We start from the raw sequence: 24,882 nt of genomic DNA, 5'->3' as shown, positions 1-24,882 counted from the left end.
GTTAGCAGGAGGCCTGGCGATGGCAGCAGCAAGCAACCCAGCCCCAGCCTGCCTCACCCTGCTCCGCTCCTTCCCGCCTCTGCTCCGCCCCCATTCCACCTCTTCCCCCAAACTCCCACCCTAGCTCTTGCTGGCTTCTGCTCCTTCCCCTCGAGCAACATCAGGAGCCAGAGGTGTGGGGCGGAGCGGGGTGGGGCGGGCTGGGGCCGGGTCAGTTGCTGCTGCCAGCACCAGGCCCCCCACTAACCTCCCAGGCCACCCTTTACCCCATGTCCCCCTGAAGGGTGGGCCTCCCCAAAGTGCGGGGCCCAGGGCGGTTGCCCTGGTCCGTCCTATGCATGGGACGGCTCTGCTTGGACCTGTTCTGGGCACCGGCAAAAGTTGTACAAACCTGGCGCCCATGATTGTAAGAGGTATTTAGGAGAATGTTAGATAACATACTTGATGATTAATATGGAGGGTGAATCCTGATCAATGCGGAGGTTAAACTAGAAGATGACAAAAATCTCCTGCAGCTTTGTTTTCTCCTGTGTGATTCACAGCCTATGGACTATGGTCAGGATTTGACTACACTTAAATAAATTAGAATTTAAATCTTAATGTTACAGGATAGTTTGTCCCTGAGTACGTTCTCAATTTATTCTCCACTCCTGTAGTTTGAAGAGTGTGTATTTTATTACATCTTTCCTGGTTCTAATGTTAAATATAGGTGATACATGATCTTCCCTACAGTTCACATGAGTCTCTCTCTCTCTGGAGTAAATCCTGAAGTAGCACATATGCTTACTTAAGGCCAGACAACTTTGTGGAAATACAGGAGTAATGCAGCAGAAGTACAGCAAAACTGCAATTTTCCAAGTAGAAATCTTTGGGTGAAATGTTCATGACTTTCTTTTCCAGTTTTCAACTTGCTTGAACATTTTTGATGAAATTCAAATTTTTTTGAAAAACTAGTTTAAAGAAATGTGTGTGTGGGGAGAGATGGGGGGAAGGTCGCTAAAAACTGTTTTCCCACCAACTCCAGAGAAGAGCTCGTTAAGGGGATTCTTCACCCTGGTGCATATGCTGCGGAGAGCTCTCTGCGTTGCCATATGGGAATGGGGGAGGGAGGGGCTGGTGGATTTGTACACAGTGTGAATGCACTAGGGCCATACTTCTCATTGGTGGGAACACTGAGCTGCATCTGCTGCGACTCCTCTAAATCTTACTGTCATTGGCCAGGGGCTGAATAAGTGGGTTTGGAGGACCCAAGGCACATGCTGGTGCTGAGGCTCTTTTCCCTGGGTCCTGCTGTACTTCAGAAGTTTCCTTTTACTAGGGCTTTCTTTGATTTATCAGCATTTTCCCCCTATATTAATGATTCCTTGCTTTTTCCAGAACATTATGGTAGATCCTCTTTTACTTGGGCTACTCTGAATCTGCAGCACCTTCTGGATCAGCATTTCTGACATAGGGTGAGATTTTCAAAGGCACCGATGAGAAAGATCCTCAGCTGGGGTAAGCTGTCACAGTGCTCCATTGACTTCAGTGGTGACAATTTACACCAGCAGAGCGTCTGCCCCAGGTGTCTAGCTCCCATTGAAAGCCTGTGGGAGTTGGTTGCCTGTCTGTGCTTTGTGCCTCTGAAAATTGCCCCCATAATCTGATATTGTGTAGTAGATCTGCATTCTAATTTGAGGGGTGACTTGTTCCTGGCATATGTTATAAACACTGAGACAAAGAATTTTGGTCCATTATGATTTTTTATATAGGGACACTGTATTATTAATCTCTCTGTGCCTAACTGCTTGTTCCTTCCCGTGCCCTTGAAATATTTCCTATTATTTATCTGAATGTGTGGTATTTTGCTGATTTAAAAAAAAAAACAAGATTAAAAGTGGAGCCTGAAAGATGATTACACAATTCCTTAATTAAATTTTGACACTGTCCCATTTGTTTCTTTGCCCCATATTTTATACCTCACAAATCCTAGTTCTTTCTGTTTACTTTTTGATGGTTCTTCCTTATTTATAGGGCCCTACCAAATTCCTGGCCATGAAAAACACGTCACGGACCGTGAAATCTGGTCTTAATTGTGTGCTTTTACCCTATACTATACAGATTTCACAGGGGAGATCAGTGTTTTTCAAATTGGGGGTCCTGACCCAAAAGGGAGTTTCAAGGATGTCACAAGGTTATTTTAAGGGGGTAGCAGTATTGCTACCATTACTTCTGCGCTGCCTTCAGAGCTGGGCAGCTGGAGAGTGGCGGCTGTTGACCGGTGCTCAACTCTGAAGGCAGCTCCCCGTCAGCAGCTGTGCAGAAGTAAGGGTGGCAAAACCATACCATGCCACCCTTACTTCTGCACTGCAACCTTCAGATCTGGGCGGCCAGAGAGTGGCGGCTGCTGACTGAGGGCCCAACTCTACAGGCAGCAGCGCAGAAGTAAGGGTGGCAATAGTATACCATGCCATCCTTACTTCTGTGCTGCTGCTGGCAGCGGCTCTGCCTTCAGAGCTGAGCTCCTGGCCAGCAGCCGTCACTCTCCAGCTGCCCAGCTCTGAAGGCAGCGCAGAAATAAGGGTGGCAATACTGCGACCCCCCTAAAATAACCTTGTGACATCCTTGCAACATCCTTGCAGCAGTGCAAAAGTAAGGGTAGCAGTACCACAACGCTCCCTACACTAAACTTGCAACCCCCCTCAACTTATTTTTGGATCGGGACCCCCTACAATTACAACACCATAAAATTTCAGATTTAAATAGCTAAGATCATGACATTTATGATTTTTAAAATCCTATGACTGTGAAATTGACCAAAATGGACCGTGAATTTAGTAGGGCCCTACTTATTTATAGGGTTGGCAGAACTCAATTTGTATTTGTTTTATAATTTTGACAGATAATATTAATGTTTATTTTTAAGCATTTTTCCATTTTTAACGATTTTAAATTTTCACAGCTGCATATAATTGTGGGGGGTCGACATCACATGTAAAAAAATACAGTTAGAAATTCTAATAAGTTCTCAACCAGCATTTTTCCTGCTTTGCATATTTGTACATTTCTAGTATTATCAGTGGAAATATTTCTGCATCGGTTTGTGAGTGTACTGTGAAATCAATGTCTACCAACATTTACCCATAAAAACCTAGTTTTTCCAAGCCTACTTATTCATCATATTGGCCCTTATTTCACATTTAGTGTATTTATTGCTAGATGGTCTGTGTAACCAAGAGCTTACCTTTGAACATTTTCTTTCTGGATTTTTCCTTTCTGATGCTTATTCACATTCACCCGTTCCCTAAACTTGTCTTAACTGTGGTGTTCAGTGATCCCACAATGCTTACAAAAGCTCTACTTTATTTGCTGTCTGATTCCAGCTGTTTGTTAATAGCAATAGAAGAGTCACAGCGCCCCACCCAGACTCTGCCTGGGAAACACAGCACTTAAAGGCCCTAGTATCATACAGTCCTTCCTCTCTGAAGTTCATTGTCCTTGTTTTCACCTGTGTTTGCTCTCATATTAGTCACAGTCACAAATTTGACTAGATCAATCAGTTCATGGAATTCCTACCCACATGGTATTCCACCATACATCCAGGAGGAGATTTTTGAAGGCTCACATCTACTTAGGTGCCCAGCTTGCAAAGGAAGGTGGGTGCCTAATTGTTCTTGAAGTTTTTGCATTTAATCATACCTTCTGTGCGGCGTAAAATGAAGGACAACATTTTCAAACATGAGTGTCTCGCTGTAGGCACCTATAAATCTAGATGCATGCACCTAAATAAACAGCCTAATTTCTGTTGGCTCTTTGAGATATTGAGAGCTTTGAATCAGCCAATTTATTTAGATATTTAAATATGGATTTTAGGTGTCTCAGTTTAGGCATCCTGTTTGAAAAATTTGCCCTAACTTCCTTTCTAATTCTCCTTTACACCTTTAGCTAAATTTTCAGAGAGACCTCTACCAGGTTTCTCTGTATATACAGGCCATTTACACACTCAGAGCCAGATCCTCAGCTGCTGCAAAACATCATAGCTCCAAAGATCTGGCCCTCAGTTGCTGTGCATTATTGCTTGAGTGTGTAACTGATAGATTGTGCATGAGCAAAAGTTATTTGTGGTTAGTTTGCATTTTCATGGACGCATTTTTTTGTGAGAATAAATTCTATCACTTGCATACACTAGTAATCACATGCAAGAATTGTGTGTGCAAGTTATTTGCACTCACTAATGCAGGCCACTATAGACATATAGAAGGTTCTATACCATTCCTAGTCATATCGCTACCAAGAGTGTGTCTGCATAGTAAAAAAGAAAAAAAACCAAACCTCCCATTATTACTAGTTGGGGTTTTTCAAAAACCTTTTGGATTTCTGTCATCATGTTGCTTCTAATCAAGTGGTCTCTAGCAAATTCCGACCATCAGCTTACTCCCTTTGTTATTTTTAGTGTGAGCTATAATGATTTTATCCCAGTCATATTTCCTCCAAGGTCTTCTATCTCAGATACTTGTAAAGCTATCCCTCCCTACTAATGTTTTCTTTGATCTTCTTGTTAATGACTTAAATCCATACTTATTTTATTTCTCCTCCTCTCGTGTTTGCTCCTCCAAATCTGCAGGATGTTTATAATCATTGTCTGGGCTTTTGGTTTTCTTTCCCAATTTCTTTTTCCATAATATTTCTTCCTCTTTTTAAAAAAAGTTCTTGTGTTATGTAACCAATGTTCCTATTAAAAATTTAATTCTCATATGTTATACTGAATTTAAATATTTGTAGTTTTCTTTCTCTCTCACACACACATAAACATACGCACACACAGAGTGGTCATGCTCATAGCAAGTGCAGTGAGGTTGAAAACTACATTTCATTATAACCCCTTATTTTTACATGCTCATAATTTTCTAAAACGCTAAACTTTTGGGCCCCAGTCAGGCAAACACTCCTACATGTTTGTAATTTTATGCACATGAACAGTCCCATTGAGTATAAATATCCCTATGCATTAAGTTACGGCTGTGCATGAGTTTGGAGGATCAGGGCCTTAGTCAGAAATTTTGAATGCTTGCTCTCTGTCCAAGGGTGAATTTTTTTGTGTGTGAAAGTTTGAGCAAAATGGCAGCTGTTTTGGAATTATAGAATGTGTGTGTGGGAAAGGGAGAAAACATTTTCCCCACTTAGAAAAAAAAATTAGCCCCTCCTTTTTACTCAGCAATGTAACAAACTGCTGACAACTCTGTAAGTTGTTTGTAGTGTTGTTGTAGCCATATGAGACAGTGTATGAGAGGCAGTATTTTTATTGGATCAACTACTAGTGAGGTAATAACTTTTATTGGGCCAATTTCTGTTGCTGAGAGAGACAAGCTTTTGAGCTACACAGAGCTCTTCTTCTGGTCCATAGCTTGAAAGCTTGTTTCTTTCACCAACAGAAGTTGTTCCAATAAAAGATATTACCTCACCCACCTTGTCTCTCTAACCTTGTAAGTTGAAGAAGAACTATAATATGTCAGATATCAGGACTGGTGCCTTTATTTGATTTGGGGGAAAATTGCTTTTTATAATTTAACAAAAATTAGAAATACTTTAATATTGCATACTGAACACATGCAGTAGATTTTTTTAAGGATGAACAAATTGGGCCTAATCCACTCCCACTGAAATCAGTGGGAGTGTTTCCAGTGACTTCAGGAGGAGTTGGATCAGGCTCAATGTAAATAAGTGCACAACTGAGAAGCTGGTTATGCCATATGCTTCCTCCGAACATACAGTAGGGTGACCAGATAAGGGAAAGAAAATATTGGGACACATGGGGGGGGAGGGGTGCAAAAAAAAAAAGCTGAGTCAGTCCCGCCGGCAGAGCAAAAAAAACCCAGCGCTGCTGGCGGATATTGGGACAAACCCCAAAATATCTGGGCGGTCCCGATTTTATCAGGACGTCTGGTCACCCTAACATAGTGTCTCCCACCTACTGGCCAACCCTCCTGCCTCCTTGTTATTTTCTCAAATTGTTTTGCCTTTTAAAGTAGTTTTTGTTGTTTTAAGTGAATTAAAGACCTTAAAGTGACTTTTTTTTAACGTATGATAGGAACAAAGGGAATCCTAATAGTAATATTGGACCATTACTTGCTGGAAATGATAGAATTGTCAATAGTAATGCAGAAAATGAAGGAAGGTTCAATAAATATTCCTGTTCTAAACCTGAGGAAATGCCAGATGATGCAGTCACATGATACGATGAAGATGAAATACTTTCCATTCTAACAAAAACTAAGGAGGATGTTAGACAGCAGCTACTCAAACTAGACATTTTAAATTAGTGGGTCCAGATAACTTGTATCCAAGAGTTTTGAAAGAGATGGCCAAGGAGCTCACTGAACCACTAATGTTGATTTCTTTTTCAGTAATTCCTGGGACACTAAGGAAGTTCCAGAAATTGGGTCACCTTGATCCTGGGGGCCAGTTTAGCTTTCAGCATAGGTTAGAACAGGGTCAGGGCTCTTCTAACCTGCACAGGCTAAAACAATATTAGGGACCATTCTGTCAGCACAGTCTGGTAGTTAGGGCACTTAGTTAAGAGTTGAGAGACCCAAGTTCAAATCGCTGTTCCAGTGATTACTTAATTATTCATAAGTAGTAGAACAGCTTCCAGAGGAGAAAGCCACATGCCAGATTATCCCATAATCCAGTGGTTAGGGCACCCTCCTACAATAGCAGAGATGCAAATTCAAATCCTTTCTCCACATCAGACTGAGGCGGGAATTGAAACTGGATCTCCCACATGGGTCCCCTAACCACTGAGCTAATGTTTACAATGGAAGTGCCAACAATACTTTCTCTGGCCATTTTGTGAATCCTTTACTATGCTTCTGTCAAAATGCTGAAAATTGGAATGAAATTAAATTGGGACAAAACAAGCTGTTTTGACTTTTTCAGTTCAGTAGAAACTATTTGGCAAACTCAACACAAATTCACCAATAGTTTCAGTTGACCTGAAACTGCATTTTTTGGCAAATAAACTGTTTATCAAAAAAATGTTGCCCCGTTCTCCTTCTGAGTGCTTTGTCTTGCATCTGAAGAAGTGAGGTTCTTACCCACGAAAGCTTATGCTCCCAATACTTCTGTTAGTCTCAAAGGTGCCACAGGACCCTCTGTTGCTTTTTACAGATTCAGACTAACACGGCTACCCCTCTGTACTTGCAAGGTTAATAGTGTTCTTTTTATTGTCATGCTTTTTAATTAGTTTCTTAATTTATATTGCATCTTTCTTGCCAAGTAAAATACAGTCTATTTGACATTGGTTTAAAACTTAATTTTAGTTCAAACTTGAAAAAAACTATATCAGGAAGCATTTGCTTATGCTAGTAAACTCAGATAATGACTCCAGCATTATTGTTGGAGGGGGGGGGAAATAATATTCATTCCTTCAGTATAAAATCAGTATTGTTTCTGGCAGTAGAATAAACCTTGAGAAACATAAGAATTTAGGCATTGACGTCTTTAACGGATAAAGCCAGCTCCTGCCCACAGACTGCTTTCTCCTGATAGTGTTCACATGGTGCTTGTGCCTTTTTGATAATATTTACAGAATTAGCAGTATTGCTTCTCACCCTCACTGACAGTGTTGCAGGACATGCCAGATATTTTCAAGAGTTGTCAAAAAATCATTTGAAGACATTCTTAATCACTGGTTGTTTTGTCTTAAGGGCTAGCATGGTAGTGAGAAGAGATGAGGCTGAAGTAGGAGTTGTCAGGTAGGATGTGCCTCAAAAAGACATTGTTAGATAAGGAAGTGGTGCAGCAATTAAGTATGACCCTGTATATTGCAGCTGTAGTGGAATAGCAGCCGGCCTGGAAAGGCTATAATACTTTCATTGTGCCCTTTTTTTAACATGTATTTCTACTTTGAAAAGTGGCTATGTAAAACTGGCACCTTCTTACCGAACAGATCAGCTCCCTGTGTGTGTATTGAGAGCAATGTCTAATCACTTTTGGACAATTGTACATTTTTGCTCCTGTTTGCCCTGCACAGCTTAGAGAGAGATTAATTATTTTCCTGCGTGTCCATCAACATTCAAATTATTTATTAAGTTCCAATCAGTTACATTTGTGCAAATCCATTGAAGGAACAGGCTTGGACCTGTGTCACTGAAGGCATCATCTGAAGACCCTGGGGCTGCAGAGACATCGCCAAGGGCACAGGTTAGCCTGCAAAACCTTTATTACAGGTGATGATGGACAAGAAGAGAAGAAACCCAGCATGGCTGAGTTTGCAGGGCTGGCAGTTAGAAAAAAAATCCTTTCATTTGTAAGCTTTGCATTTGAGCAGGAGTATTGAGAGACAATGAGCCAGGAACCCCACAGTGTCATTTTTCCAGAGACATTTAGAGTATAATTGCCCTTTAACTCTCTCAGTGCACTAGGATGTCAGTGACTGGTCCTCAGTAATAATTCCTTCCAAATGTAGAGGTGTGGCCTTCTGTGTAAAAGTCCAAATGAACAAGTGCAAGCTCCTCTGCTGCTAAACAAGCTCCATTCATGTCTCTAATCCATGTGTTCTGCCACTTAGCATGCAGTTGTAAATGTGAATGCTTTGAGTTACCTCTATCAACCAGTCCTAATGGGATTGCCATTTCCTTGAGCATTGGGACAAATCTAGAGATGTTGCTCATTGGCTGGGGAACCTTGGAGACGCAGAAGAGTTACTCTCGCTTCATAGCAGCAGCAAAATGGCCAAGGTAGATGTCCATGTCTACAGAGAGCCTAATTTAAGTGATCCTTTTAAGGGTCTTGAATGCCTTTGTTTTATACATTGGGCTTTCGCGGGGGAATGAGGGAGGGTTGCACCGATGAAGCTACACCATTGCACACTTGTAGGGCTTGATTCATGGTTCCGTGCCACACGTGTGTAGCCATTTATGCCTGTGCAAAGCATGGCCATCCTGAGGGATTTTTTGAACTATTGGAGTGCAGGAAAAGCGTCTGAGAAGTTTCTTAAAATGGGGGGGAGGAGGAATCCCCACTTTCATCCTGTAATTAAGAAATGGCCAACTGGCTTTTTATTGGAATTTCCTTAACATTCCATGAATGTTTTCATTATTTTAAATTCACCTTTGGACTAAGAACAAGGCTGAGAACTTCGCCAGAAAGTTATAAACACCTGAAAATCAGGCATTAGAAAGAAAGTGCCTCCTACATTTATATCTGTAGAGTCATCATAAAATGATTTTTTTTAAAGAAAATCAGAAACATTCCTTAGGGAGTCAATTTCCCCCCCATTATTTAATTAATTTATTTTTCTGGGTAAATAGCTTTTTCTGGGGACAGCTTCTTCTCATAGAGGATTAGAGTCAGTGGCGTAGCCACCAGCAGGGAAGCGAACACATAAAAAAAGACACCACCTGCCGCGAAGCAGCGAATTAAAAAAAAAAAAGAAAAAAATATGAAAAATCCAAGTCTTGCCGCCAAAGACTGAAGAACCCGCCGCCGAATTACCCACCGAAGACCCAGAGTGACTGAAGGACCCGCCGCCGAATTGCTGCCGAAGACCCGGAGCAACTGAAGGACCAGCAGCCGAATTGCCGCCGAAGACCCGGAGTGACTGAAGGACCCGCCGCTGAATTGCTGCTGAAGACCCGGAGCGACTGAAGAACCCGCCACCGAAGTGCCGCCCTTGCTGGGAAGCACCCCCGAGTGAGTAAAAATTAAAAAGGCACCACTCTGGGGGAATGTGCTCAGTGGGAGCGGCCATTTCCCCTGCTCCCCCCCCAGCTACGCTACTGATCAGAGTCTGCCACCCTGACTCAGTGACTAGTATCTTACTCATGGAGCAGTCCCATTAATTTCAGTGGGATTACTTACAGGGTAAGATGTTACCCGTACTCAGGCCACGTCTACAGTGCAGGTGCCACAGCAGCACAGCTCTGGTTCCATAGCTATGCTGCGGTAGTGCCATAATGGAGACTCCCTTCAGTGACAGAAGGGGATTTTCCATCACTCCAGGAACTCCATCTCCCTGAGCGAGGGTAGCAAGGTAGACAGACGCATTCTTCCATCAATCTAGGTGCAGCCACACCAGGGTTTAGGCTAGCACTGTAGCTATGCTATGCTAGCTTTTAAAAGTAGGCCAGGACATACAGTAAGTATCAGAAGCTAGCCCTTAGCTAGATGTCTGAGGGAGGTAAACACAGAAGTTCTGACGTTCCTTTCACTTTCACTCATATACATAAGGAGTGACTCCACTGAAGCCAGTTGGGCCTGACTCTCATTTACACTAAGGCCTCTTTGCATTGCTCCGGCAGTGTAAAGGGGCCTTAAATTAGGCATAACTGTAATTTACACCCACGTTAGGGCCTCTTTACGCTGCCAGAACAGTATAAAGGGCCTTAGTGAAAATGAGAATCAGGCTCAACAGAGTTACACTGGTGTAAAACTGGCCTAAGTGAAGAAAGACTCAAGCTCATGGGACTGGGATGAGAGAGGGGGAGAGGTGGAGTCGAAGGATAGAACCGCTGGCACCTCTGGGATCTAATAGTCAGGCATACCTAATTGTTGCTACTACACTTCCCAGCTTAGGCTAAAGAGGGTCGTCCCACCCTCCTACCCGCCCTTTATTAACAGAGAGAAAAAATATTACAGAAACATTTGGGGGGGGGGTGATTTGCAATTTTCAAACCACTCCATGTGTTACATACCTGTGTAGGGTACGCATAATACATCACATGCTACATGCTTAAACAAATTACTGCCGGCTTTTGTATGCGCAGTGACAAGAGCTCTAAAGGTCAGAAAAGCTTCCTTAACAAATTTGATAAGATAGTGCAGTGAGCTGTAAAGGCATAAAGTCCTGGGGGTCGGAGACCAGACTAGAAGAAATAATTATGCATGGTAATGGGTAATTACAGATAATGGCCTATTTTGGGGGGTGGCAGAAAATACACAGCCCCACAACCTTGCCTGGAATGCACATTGTCTAGCACATTAACTTTATAGCAAGCTAAAAGTTCAGCACTGGAACAAAAACAAATCCCTAATTTACAAGGGAAATAGCACAGAAATGTTCTTTTCAGAGGCTGAGTTTATTTTTAAAGGCAGAACAAACGTGAGGGTTTTGTTTTGTTCCAACACCCCCCAGTCAAAAGAACACTGATGGCTAAGCAGAAAATAGTTAATGGTGCCAGCTTTGTTTGACATCTAAAATAGCTCTGTCATGACTGTCTGGTGGGAGAAACATATTGTTCCAGCATTTCTGATTATTACTTTAGGGAGTGATTTCACACCAGCCTCTTTCAAGGCTACTGTCCGACTTCAGAGCCAGCCATGAATTGAACTAACACACTGTCGGAGCAGCATTGCCAGGGTAGTTAGTAGGGGAGTTAGAATGCATTCAGCTGAGCAAGGGGGAAATTGTTAAGTGCTGATCCTAGACTCTTATGAGGGCTGAAGACAACTATTGGCTGCTGAGGTGAATGGGTTTTTCTTCCCCAGCTTACGGGGTGTGTGTGTGTGTGTGTGTGTGTGTACACAAACTTGGTTAATGACAATGAACACGCAATGGATCACTTGATGATTACCTGTTCTATTCATTCCCTCTGAAGTACCTGGCATTGGCCACTGTTAGAAGACAGGAGACTGGGCTAGATGGACTTTTAGTCTGACCAAGTCTGGCCTTCTTATGTTCTTAGTTGTAAAGAATCAGAAATCAGCAAATGCAGAAAATGAGGTTCACATAATAATGGTTATTCACAGTGCATGTATGCAGTTTCCCCTTCCACTATGTATATCCATGCAGCTCCCATTGGAATCAATTAGATTTGTGTATATCTAAGGCCAAGTAGGGCCCTTTGTATATTAAGGTATATCTTTATTAGTATAACTAGTAATCCAAAAAAACTCATATATACGAGGGCGAGTAAATGTTACTATAAGAACAGTAACTTTTGCATTTCTTGATTATATGTTCAGTTATGTCATTGTGTCCTTATGATTGCGTTATTATACATTTTTGTATTGAGTGTGCCTTATTTTGTTAAAAAGAAAAAAGAAAACAGGGAAAGAGCGATTTCAACACTGACTTGGGTGTTGATTGCACTGTGCGCATCTGTGGCTGCATACCCCCAAATATTAGCAGCTAAGGGGGTTCCTCTCACTTGTGGGCTGGCATTGCACAGTGTGCAAGGGACCAAATCCTGGAGCCCTTGCCCAAGCCAGATTACCATTGTGGTTAATGAGCCACTGGTTTAAATCACCTGCTTCTGCAAAAAGAACTTTGAACAGTGGGTCAACTCCTCAGCCAGTGTAGGTTGGCATAGCTCTGTTGACATGAATGATACTATGCTGATTTATTCTGACTGTTGATCTGGTGCACTATTTTAAAGCATGTGGCTAAGTAGAGGCATGGGATCTGGGCCTCTCATAGGGAGGTAGATATATAGGACTCTTAGCTGCGGCTGACCCAGGATCTTGCCTCTTTTAAAAAAAAAAATCTCAACCCTCCTGAAATGAATTACTGGTTAATTACTATTAATATGCCATAGACCTGAAGAGCCGTGTACAACACTGAAAGATCAATAATAGTATTTATCATGAGGTATATTGATCTTCCATCTCAGAGTGGGTCATATTTCACACCACATCCTTCAGTGCACAAAAGTAGCAGAAATACTGTATAAGGCTACGTAAACAGGTAGAAGTGAGTTTAGTGATCAAGTACAGCGTACGAGGACTAGAATGGGAAGTGATAACATCAACCTGGCAAAGGGCGCCAGATGGGAGGGAGGGTGTGGGGGGCGGCACTGTATGGCAAGCCCAAATTAGAGGCTGGCCTAGGAGAAGATGTGGTGTACATGAATCAGGTACATGAATCATGTATAGTATACATGAATCAGGGATCAGTGTGGGGAGGAGGCAGATGACGCCCTATTGCGTGCCTGTATCAGTGACCAGAGGGGGAAGGGGGGAAGACGTTGGCAGCGCCACATGGTGTAGTCACTGGTGACTTGTGGGCAGGAAGAGGCGGGTGGTGCTGTATGGTGTGCCAGCATCACTGACCGGTATGGGGGAGGACACATGTGGGGCCGTAAGGCATGCCCCCCTCAGTGACCTGAAGGCTGAGGACAAATTTTCCAACCCCTCTCTCCTCATACTTGTGCATTAGTGGGTTGCTACTTTGCTTCAGTGTTGAACCCAGTGTTCTTGACCCCATTTTGGCTACAGTTGCACAAAGTACTACTGTACCTTAAGAAGGTTGGTAGAAGATTACACCTATGCAGCATTTGAACTCCCAGAATACTTTGTAGACTTAGGGCAAGGCTGGTCCTGGTCCTGCACACTGCACAGAACTAGGGAGAGGGTGCAAGGAACCTCTCCTGGTTCCCAAGCATGGGGACCAGAGACAGTCAAGGACAGTATAAGGCTAGCACCTGCAGCAACACTAACCTTCCAAAGAATGCAGGGAAGGGCAGAGTTGGGAGCAAATGAGGCAGCTGGTTAAAAGATGTAGTATCAGTTGTTCTCCTTGGAGCATCATGCCTAATACTGAGCTCCCGCTGGAGTGATGCACCCCTCATGTGCAGGGATTTCTTTGTTCTCCACGGAAATGCAGCCACCTCTGGAGTGAGAAAGCAGTAGCCAATCTGCCAGCAGCACTGTACAAGTGCTGAGGGTTTCATTTGGGGGAACAGATGAAAAATAGCTTATTAAATGAAAACAACTGAGTCGATCTAGGCAGGCTGTAATTAGCAGAATTCAACCTGCCCAGGCTACTGAAGCTGACAGCTCTTCTTTAATAAATTCAGCGCTGGGGGTTCTTTAATGACTACGAGTGGGCAAGGATTTGGTTTTATGTCTGACGTACAACACAGTTCGTAACCAGTACAGCACTTCCAGCACTATGCTGGAACTCAAGGGAATGGGCCAGCTACTGAGTAACCCCCCACCCCCACCAGCACCTAGCTTTTCCTTGAAGCTCCCCCAATTAGGGAGTGTCTCATCCTGACCCTGTTTAGTTTAAGAGCTGGTAGAGATGCAGGCAGATCAAATGCCTAAAAGTCTCTCCTTCAAACACAAAATCCTCTCCTTTTGAAGTGTAGTGTCCGGCTTTGCTTCAGGTGATTTCAAGTTCAGTCAGGGAAGTAGAAGGAAAATACAGAGAGAAGATGTGGTTAAGTATTTTAAAGGTAGAGGGCCTGATTCTGGTCCCTAATCTTGCCCCTGTGTGCCGTTCAGGGGCACAATAGTCTGAGAGAGAATTCCCCGGGAACACAAGCAGCGTAGGAGCAAGTGTCTCCTTGCAGCCTCCAGCGTCTGGTGTGTACCAGGAGCAGGAAGATGTGTGCGGTCCGAGCTCTCAGAGCAGCCAGCACCAGCACAAGTGTGCTGTGAATCAGAGTAACCCCTGAGGATGTTCCAACTTTCACCAAAGGCCATTTTGGGCCTCAACAGTAGCCCAGAATCCAGGTGGTGCAAAGATGCCATAAAGCTATGCCTTCTGTGTTATATCTCTGAGGACATGCAGCCCTGAATCTAGCCAAGAATACTCCAGGGAAAGGCAGTAACCAGTCACCATGCATGGCTGCAAAGAAAAGCGCTTAGGTTTTAAATCCTGGGTGCAGGAGTTGGCTGGAGCCTGTGCTAGTTCTCAGCTGCTCTTCGCATGATGTTGCGATTTCCTGCATCTTTTGGAATATAACACGATAGTGCCATGAGACCTCACTGAGGCCTCACTCTTCTGCCTCATCTCATGTGGCAAGAGCATTTGGGTCTGCTCCAAAGCCCACTGCAGTCACTAGGTGTTGCTCCAGATAGGGGAGGCTGTTTTACTTTCCCTGAACTTTCTTCCTATGTCTCCTGCTTTTCTGGTGTGTTGTTAGGAGTGCTTCCCAGCCCTCTGGCTGTAGCTCACGGGGGATGTTTGTCAGGCCCATTATAAGAATTGTGGATTCCATAATTTCATGTTCATGAAAGAAAAACGTCCCAGGCTTCTGACAGTTTGAGATTTATGCATGTGGGTGAGTGAACTGGTGAACTGATGAGTCTTAAAAGAGCAGCTCATAGGATTGTACAGATTTTTAGAGAGCAGGAGACAGCAGAAGAGACACAAAGGACCAGACCAATAGATTCATCATGGGGCCCAAGCGCTAAGCCTCCAGGGACTACAGCACAACCACGTCAGGAAAAAAGAGGGCGTTGGCAAGTCAACCCCTTAACTCAGTAAACTCCAAATGATGGCTGCCCAGCATGGGTATGCTGTAGTGTGTGCATGAATCTATAAGCTCCCTTTGTGCTCCTATGAAAGAGGGAGCCATAATGCTACATCCAGTGCCTCTTTTCGGGGAAGGGAAAGTGCTAACCCTGCCAGCAGTACTGAACCCCAGAAGGGGTGTGTTTGAGGGATTTGGGGCATGATCATGGCTGTACCCCTGCTTCAGCCCTTCCCACTATGAAAGACCTTTGGAAGCACCAGGAGGCTGTTGCTGGGGCTATAGGGAGCACAACACCCTTTCTAAAAGTGCAGCAAGTGCTGCATGTGAGCAAGCCCCCGCCCCCCAGTATGCTTGCTCCGTCCCTGCACAGGCATAAAGTGCCCCAGCCAGCCAAGTCTACCTTGCGTTACCTTCTATCTCCTAGAAAATCTGTATCCCAGCACGGGAAAGGATGGAGGACATTACATTTGGCTGTTGACATATAGTATGAGAAGCTGAGCAGCCTGGCTGTGGTATTATTCAAAACCTAAGTTTGGGGTCAAGGTAATCCAGGGATTTGTTTGATTGACTAGCTTTTCAGTTCCAGTCACCTGAGTTCTGATTTGACCAAAGTCCCGGATGAGATGAACTTGGAGGGTAAAACTGGCAGACTCTGCTTAACAGAGACACAGGCGTGGAATAACAACAGCACCAAAAACTGGGATGGAGGTGGAATAATAGAGCTATATGGGAAAGGTTTCTGCTTCTCTGACCTGATACCTCTAAGCAGGGCTCTAGCAGCCTCACTTGCACAAATGCTGTCGTGTAGATTGGAGAAATGTTCAGAATGTAAGTGCCCAAATGGCTGGATTTGCACTCGGGCAGAGCCTAGGTATTGAGAGAGTCAGGACAGAGAGAAGACACATAGTATTTAAATTACCAAGTTGCTTTGTTTTGACATGTGTAAAGATAAACTCCAGTTACAGCAGGGATGGAACTGCGCTATAGACCTGGCATGATACAACTTTTTGATTATGAGGGATCTTAATTTCAAGCAGGGAAGGGAGGCAGGGTTGGGTTGAAACCTATAATAAATGGTACTATTGATCATTTGCAGCTGGAGTGGAGCTCAAATATAATGCTTTACAACTGAGGGTCCTTGTGAGGTAGGTAAATACTGTTGTGTCCATTTCACAGAGATGGTTACTGTGGCAGAGAAATATTAAGTGACTTGACCAAGATCATGCAGGCTCTGTCCACTATAGGGATTTTGTATAAACATTCCATTACCATTGTTAGCACTGGTTCAGCTCTGAAAGTGTCTACAATATTAGCAGGCCAAAATAGAAAGGTCACTGGCTGGCCACCACTGTCCTTGTTAACACCCTGTCATGTCACCCTACTCAGAACAGATCTAATCAACATCGTGTTAAAAACAGCAGCAGCAGCTGTCTACACCTGGGATTGAAATGTTGCAGACACCACTGAAGCTGAAATGGTATTGGCGATGGGGGGGACAGCTTTAGAAAACATCCCTAGTGTAGATAGGGCCACAGTGACTCAATGACAGAACCAAGTGTTGGAGTTCTAAAGTGTTTGTGCCTCTGATAAAAAATACCCTGTTCAGTACTTAGCCCAATTCCCCACTGTATCAATACTATATCTTGGAAAGTTACAGCGTTGTTTCCTGTGCACTTATATTAGTGCCTCTAAACCCATGTGACTTTGTGCTGACTATGCTATGTGGGGGGCATGCACAGACCTGAAGCATGTGTATGAGAAGAGTAGGGGTGTGTCAAGCACCTGCGAAGTTTTAAAGGACAATCCCTCTCCCCTCAGAGGAGTCAGAAGACACCAGACCTGCCCTGGGTTAGTATAGAGAGAGTGGAATTTATACATTCATGCATTAGCAGCTGAGAATGAAGTTGGAGCCTGACTCCCTTCCTGGAAGGAAAGAGGATGGAGCCTTCTTTCTTCAGACAGTACGGGAGGGATGTGGTAGAGGCAGCCCACAATCTAAGCAGTCAGGAGTAAGATTGAGAGCGTGGCCAGGAATCCTGTGAAGCAACAAAATAATCAGCACCTCTTTCTGCAGTGCCGTGGAAACTGGTGCAAGGGATTCTGGTACGGGTGATTGCCTGAGAAAAATATGGCTGCATTTTTACTCTGTTTCTAGAGGAAAGGGGTTGAGTGTCCCTGCCGAAAATAGTCTGAGCCACCCCCAACAAATCAGGGTTTGGATTGCCAGGGCTCACCCTGCTGTGCCTGGGTATCACAGCTTGTGTGGCATGTACGCTCGTCCTCCTCACGTTCTAAAGCCATGTTTATAGAGTGCCCCAGCTGTCACCTGCAGATAAGCAGGTACAAAGGGGGGAATGAAGGGAACCGGTGTCAGCCTGAGGTCAGCATCTTTCTGCTTTTAAGTTAATACAGACTTGACATATAGCTATGATGCACTTTTAAAATGTAATGGTGTAAATCTATTTAATTTGAGTTTACACCTGCTGAGGTTCTGGCCCAATCTCTAACCTTCTAGTCGGATTTGCCTCAGGGGAGATAGTCAGTGGGAGAGGTCTTTCAGGCTCAGCCTTGCCTCAATAAATATCTGCCTGCTGACGCTCCAATGAACAGCAAGCACTGCCTCCCTTCAGCTTTCACCTCCTCCTATCTGTCACCCCGTCAAGCCAGCAGATGGAGAAGAAGCTTAGTGAAAGGTGGACCCTCCTGTTCAATAACCAGCTGTGGTTTGCTTTGCTTTGCTTTTCAGAGGGACGGATGCTCATTCAGGACATTCCTTCCATCACCAGCAGAGGGCATCTGGAGAGCACATCTGACTTGGTTGTGGACTCCACCTACTACAGCAGTTTTTACCAGCCATCCCTGTATCCTTACTACAACAACCTTTACAACTACTCCCCATACCAGATGGCAGTGGCCAGTGACTCCTCCTCTAGTGATATGGGAGGCACACTAGTAGGGTCCCCTGTGAAAAACAGCCTGCGAAGCCTCCCAGCCACATATATGTCAAGCCAATCAGGAAACCAATGGCAGGTACTGTGTAACAGAAATGATGTTGGAATTCTGTGTGCAATGTGCTGGGGTCTATGCACCTGATCCTAATCTCGTTTACACTGATGGAACTCCATTCGCTTCAGTGAAGTTGCTGTAGTTCTCAGCAGTGTGAGATTGGAACCAGACTCTCGATGTGTGTTACGGTGTGTTTTTAAAAAAAAAAAGAAAAGAAATGTCCTGGGATCCGAAAGCATTATGAAAGCTATGTGACAGGCTGTCAACACAATTGAAACGGGTTTCTGCTCTATTTTTTATTATTTTCTTTTTATAATTAAATATTAGTTTAGTAAGGGTTTGTTTCCAGAAATAAAACAATTATAATTAGTAAATTTACCAGCCGGAGAGCTCAGGGTGGTGTTTTGGAGAGACTGTGTTCTTTAGGATCTCTCTTCATTTCTCTTTTATTATTCCCCTTCAGAGACCCTACACAGAAGTGACCCCTCCTCCCAGCCTGCTAAAACAGTCCATGACACTCTTTGATTGGCTGGCAAGGGTCAATTGAGCATGACACAAAGCTGTTCTTCATGTGAACGTTAACTCTGCCAGGAAGAAGGAATTGGACTTGGCTCCTCCATGTAACAGTTTGTGATTGCTAGGCCAGCCCTGAGGCATCTTTTAAGCTGTGTGTACCACTATTATATGCAACATTAAACCCAACCTCTCCCCCTTAACCTGAAATAATATTAACCCCCGAGTGTTCAAAGAGGTAGGCAGGGCTTATGGGGAAATCAATTTTTTTTTGTTTTGACATTTTTTTGCTATAATTAAATTGCTTAAATTTCTAAATGAAAAGTCATTTCAAACAGGAAAAATGGAACTTTTCATTAAAAAAATTACAGTTGCAAAATGTTTTTTTTTTAGAAATTTTAGAATTGAAAATTCTTCACAACCAATCCTTCACCACAAAAATTTCAATTTCAGCAAATCTGCATTTTCCATCACAAAAATTTTGTTTAAAAATTTCCAGCTAGCTCTGTGAATATCCATTTGCATGTGATTTACACATACACAGCTACAGAACTGCAAGTGTGAAATTGGAAAAGAGGCTGTTCCAGGTCGGCCCACAAACAGTCGGTCCATTGTATTTTGAACCCCCTAAGCCAAATGAGCTATTCCTGTAGCAAATTTTTTTTTTTTTTTTTACCTTTTTCAAGCTCCATTTCTCAGTCTGGAGAAGGACCAAAGGGTTATTTGAGGTCAGAGACTGGCCAAAAAAAAAAAAGAAAGAAAATCTGAGAGAGTGAAAGGTTGTCTGGTCAGAGAAAGAGAAATCAAGAGTAGGAAATGCAGTCACTCAGTGCCACTCACCATCTCACACTGCATATTCCTCACCCTCCTTTGGAAGTGCTCCCCATGCAGCCACACCTTTTATGGCTCCCAACTTCCCTGGGTTACTTGTCTCCCTCTTGCAAAGCACGAGGGTGCACAACACAATAGTAAAACTCACAGCTAAGAGTCTGATGTCCAGCTCCCGTAGACGTACTTGTGCTAACACTCTGTAGTAATGTCGCTGCGGGTTAGTCTGGACACTGTGGATATATACTCGGCACGGCTAGCCTGGGCCATTACTCTAGCTACGCTACTATTTTTAGTGTACAAACTCGATGGGAACTAGCATGAATATGTCCGTGTGAGCTGGGAATCACCTCTTCCTCTCAGCTCCAAGTGTAGACATTCCCACATGGAGAAAAGAAGTTTCCTTCTTCAGGCTCCATTCTGAGATTCCCCCCCCCCCCCAAGATAAATTGTCAGAAAATCTTCATGTCTTTAAAGGGATAAAAAGATATCGCCCTGAACTGAGAGGTTTGATCCATTCACATTTGAGCTATGGGGCAGCATTGGAAATGTTTTACATTCCAGTATAGTAGGTTCTAGAAACATCAGCATAGCTCCTCTCCCCACTTACAATACTCTTCGAGTGAGGCTTCCCAAAGGCTGCATAATTCTTTTTTCACTTCCTCCACATGGAAAGGCCCTTTTGGAAACACAGATTAAGGGCAACTCTTGAGGGAAGGGGCTAGATTCAAGGCTATGGCTTCGTGACAGGCTCTGTTTTCTCCTCTTTCAAGTCCTACACATTCCTGCTTTTCTGAGAAAAGAACTGGCTGGCTCTCCCTATGCCTGAACTCAATGCTGAGACAGCTTCCTTCAGACAAGAGTGATTTGCTCCCTCCCTCCACTTATAGGTGCACATGTGTGAAAACTGGTGCTGCCCCTCACACAAAGTGATTGTTGGAGGCTGTTCTAGAGCTGTATTCAAGAGTGCTCAGACAGGTCACACACAGGGAGGTGGATTTGGATTTCACTCATGCCAGTGCTGTACGGTATCATTGGTTTACTGCTCTTAATTTTGTTCAATCCAAGTTTTACTTGTTTGGTTAACATGATATGATGCAATACAATATAGCTCGTAAAATGTTATCGATTCTACCTTTCACTGTAAAGCTGTGTTTGTACAGCTCCTAGCACAATGGGGTCCTGGTCCATGGCTGGAGCTCCTAGAGCTACCGCCATGAAAATAATAAGTCATAATATTTGCATCGTGAACAATATGCTATTAAAATGGACTGTCAATCATGTGATTCACAACTCCTCCAACCAATAGTGATCTCTCCTGTGGTTGCCTCGGTGACTGAGAAAAATAATGGAAAGTGAGGGGTGCATGAGTTGACATAATACATAAGTGTATGCATGTAGTCTGAAGAATTGCAGGAGAGCTAGCTGCTGCATGAAGAGCTATATGGAAGACATTATGCACTGCATAGTGGAGATAGTATCTAAGCTATTGTGTTCTGATGTGTAGTGTAAACTTGAATCTGGATTATTTCTAAATACATGAATTTTATGTATCTGTGGCTTGAAGTGAGCTTTGGCTCACTGATATTAAGATTTCAAAGTGGTAGCTGTGTTAGTCTGTATCAGCAAAAAGAACAGGAGTACTTATGGCACCTTAGGCGTGGTCCACACTAACCCCCCCACTTCGGACTAAGGTACGCAAATTCAGCTACGTTAATAACATAGCTGAATTCGAAGTACCTTAGTCCGAACTTACCACGGGTCCAGACGCGGCAGGCAGGCTCCCCCGTCGATGCTGAGCTGGAGTACCGGCGTCGACGGCAAGCACTTCCGGGATCGATCCGGGATCGATTTATCTCGTCTAGACAAGACACGATAAATCGATCCCAGAAGATCGATCACTTACATCCGGACCAGGAAGTAAGTATAGACGTATCCTTAGAGACTAACAGATTTATTTGAGCATAAACTTTCTTGGGCTAAAACCCACTTCATCGGATGCATGCAGTGGAAAATACAGTAGGAAGATATCTATACACAGAGAACATGAAAAAATGGGTGTTGCCATACCAACTGTAATGAGAGTAATTAATTAAGGTGAGCTATTATCAGCAGGAGAAAAAAAACTTTTGTAGTGATAATCAGGATGGCCCATTTCCAACAGTTGCTATTAAGCATTGTTATAGATCTTTATACATGTACCATTTACCTATAGTCTGAGTTATGGTGCCCCAGCTGTTTAAAATATATGACATTGTTTTTAACAATATTTAGGGGTGGGGGAAGAATAATCTCTTTTTTTAAGATCTTATTTTAGAAACTCAAGATCTTTTGTTTCCTCGCCAGTTTCATTTCCTTGGGTCTTGGAAAAGCTTTAACTCCTACTAGCGGAGCTAACCCAGCTGCACATTTTAAATGGCAGCTTTTCTGCTTTTGACAGCAGTTGGATATGGAGGACAACAATTAAACGTAACATACATACAGAGGACTATTACCCTTTAGCTAGCACTTTAACACCACTGCCTTGAGACTCAGAATACAGTCATCGAGCCAGATCCTCCGCTGGTCTGTGTAGGTCCAACTGTGTTCAAGACAGTGGAGCTAAACCACTTTACACCAGCTGAGGATCTGGCCCATCATCTTACTGGCCAACAAGGACTGGCTGAGAATCCGTTTGGAATCCGTCAGTGCTGTTCTGGCCAAAAGTCACTGCTAAGAGATTTGAGGCATTAACTTCTCCTTGTTGCAGTCATAGGTGTCCCAGTCTCAAATGGGCAAGTTAGTGAGAATGGCCCAAAAATTGAACCTAGGTCTTCTGCCAGACAGTGAAAAGCACAGTCACTAAGAACACGGCCAGGTCCTGCAGCCTTTTTCCTGTTGTTTGTCTCTATGGCGGAGGTGCAGGAAGGAATGGTGTTGTTTGAAGAGTTAGGAATAATGTGACTGACATACTGTTATAACAGAGAGACAAGGTGGGTGAGGTAATAATTTTTATTGGGCCAATTTCTGTTGGTGAGAGAGACAAGCTTTCAAGCTACAGAGAGCTCATCACATCTATGTAGCTCGAAAGTATGACTCTCTCATCAACAGAAGTTGGTCCAATAAAAGGTATTACTGCACCCACCTTGTCTTTCTAATATCCTGGGACCAACACACCTTGCAACAACACTGCAAACATACTGTGATAGGTAGCCATTGTGAAAATTATCAGAAAATATTTTATAATGAGAGATAGGATAGATAACACTTTACAGCACAGGGGGCAGTGACTCTCATACAGGCAATTAGGGAAAGCAGTGTTTTGCACTGAAGTAGACTAAACGTAAGTGGGAATTAGATTCCCACTGCAATCTGTGGTTGAGTATAGAATATGAGTGGTCAGTATTGCATATATTCAAGGAAAGCTCCCTGCAGACTAGTTCCATTGTGGGAAGAATACGAAATTGTGGTGAAGAGGAAGGTAAATGAAACTTCAGTGTCAATTGCAAGTAAAAGTTAAAGGAGTGTTTTAAAGGAAGATCTGAAGAGAGGAGATGGCTAAGGTTTTTATTTGCCCTTAGAAGGATTAGCTGGTTTTAATATATTGGTAGTTATACTGGCAACCCCCCAGCGGAGATGCAAATTATACTAGCTGAAGAGTGCTTTTGTCAGTGTGGCTTAAACCAGTTCCCCAAACAGAGTAAGGCTTGGTCTACACTAAACCCCCAAATCGAACTAAGGTACGCAACTTCAGCTACGTGAATAACGTAGCTGAAGTCGACGTACCTTAGTTTGAACTTACCGCCGTCCAGACCCGGCAGGCAGGCTCCCCCGTCGACTCCGCGTACTCCTCTCGGCGAGCAGGATTACCGGAGTCGACGGGGAGCACTTCTGAGTTCGATTTATCGCGTCCAGACTAGACGCGATAAATCGAACCCAGAAGTTCGATTGCCTGCCGCCGAACCAGCGCAGTAAGTATAGACAAGCCCTAAGTCACCCCAGCGAAAGGACTTTGTTCGGTATAGCTGCATCTACACTAGGGCTTTTGCCTGCACAGCTGTATCAGTTAGGGGGTGATTTTTTCCACACTTCTAATGACATAGCTATGCCAGTGAAACTTCCCTAGGCCAAGTCTGCACACCGTTTTTGTTGCAGTATCACGATTTTGGTGAGGGGAGTGATTTTATTTTTTGTTGAAATAGTACCAGTACAACTCCTAGTGTGGACGCAGTTACGTAGGTGTAAAGGTGTGTTAGTCATGGTCTGTATTTAAAAGGTTTGTGGGCACAGCTATGTTAGGAGTGTGATTTATTTATTTATTTATTTTTGCTGCCAGAACTGTGCTGGCAAAAGCCTTAGTGTAGACGTGGCTAAACTAGCAGTCCAGCATCAGCTATACCAGCAGAAGAGCTTATTTTGCTGGCACAAGTTGTGTCTCCACTCCGGGGATTTATCAGTATAGCTCTATTGGCAAATCTTTTAAGTGTACAGAGGGCCCCAGGCTGGTATTACTTATTCCTCTTCCCATATGGGAATAAGCTATACTGATATAAGCACATTTATATACCGGAATAAGTATTTCCATGCTGGGAATGGGGGGAAGGTTTGAGCTGCTTTAACTGTACTAGGATAGTTAAAGCAGTACAACTTTTGTGTATAGACAAAGCTTTAGTAGCTCAGCTGTTTGCTGTTTGGGCTAGAAAAATGAATTTAGGGAGCAGGGCAAAGCGATTGGGGAGGGAACATGAGTATGTGCGTGGGATGGGAAGAAGATTAATGCATCATTGAGCTTTGGCAAATAAACTGAATCACTGAATCTTTAATGTAGATTAATGTCAGATTTCATTAGTCTTTGTTCTTTGCAGGAGCTCATGTACTTGCATGGATTCCTGTGGGGGAAAGTTTGGTCTTGTGGTATTTCTCTGGAGGTTTCATTTGTTTGTATATAATTATTCAGGAAGCTGTATCCATCACAATACGATGAGAATAACGAAGATGGTAGTGTTTAAGAGAGCAGCACCAGCAGCGTTATCTGATATGTTTTTAGTTACTTAAAGCCAGGTTTTCTTGCCAGTTTAAGGCAGATGTTCAAATAAGACCTGATGTGGAGTATTAAATATTATTTCATAAACAAAAAAGTACTTGCATGTGCACAAGAGAGGGAAGGCGGAAGAAATGTAACAGGCTTAACAGTTACTATCCATCTCTTTTCGTTCTATTTCTGCACTTAGCAACTGGGCCCTCCCTCTGGTCATTGTAACAGAAATTCGTGCCTTATATCCAATCAGCAGTGAAATGAGTTGAACAGCATTGGCACTGGGAGTCCGCACACGTTCATGTTTTAATGGAAGTTGGTGAATTGCTGTCTCTGGGA

The 24,882-nt window shown here is 43.4% G+C and overlaps 1 protein-coding gene across 2 annotated transcripts in view; it reads left to right on the top strand.

Moving 5' to 3' along the window:
• DMRT1 (doublesex and mab-3 related transcription factor 1) overlaps nucleotides 1-24,882 on the top strand; it is an 86,508-nt gene that overhangs the window by 12,963 nt on the left and 48,663 nt on the right. For both annotated transcript variants that reach the window (XM_005296762.4, XM_065550436.1), the window contains exon 3: nucleotides 17,929-18,212. In XM_005296762.4, the coding sequence (XP_005296819.1) occupies nucleotides 17,929-18,212 (284 nt within the window). The remainder of the gene's footprint in view (nucleotides 1-17,928; nucleotides 18,213-24,882) is intronic.

The sequence above is a fragment of the Chrysemys picta genome, chromosome 6, assembly GCF_011386835.1.
Source record: "Chrysemys picta bellii isolate R12L10 chromosome 6, ASM1138683v2, whole genome shotgun sequence".
NCBI classification, from domain to species: domain Eukaryota; kingdom Metazoa; phylum Chordata; order Testudines; family Emydidae; genus Chrysemys; species Chrysemys picta.
Note: the sequence above shows the minus strand (reverse complement) of the source record. Positions and strands in the feature narration are given on the sequence as shown.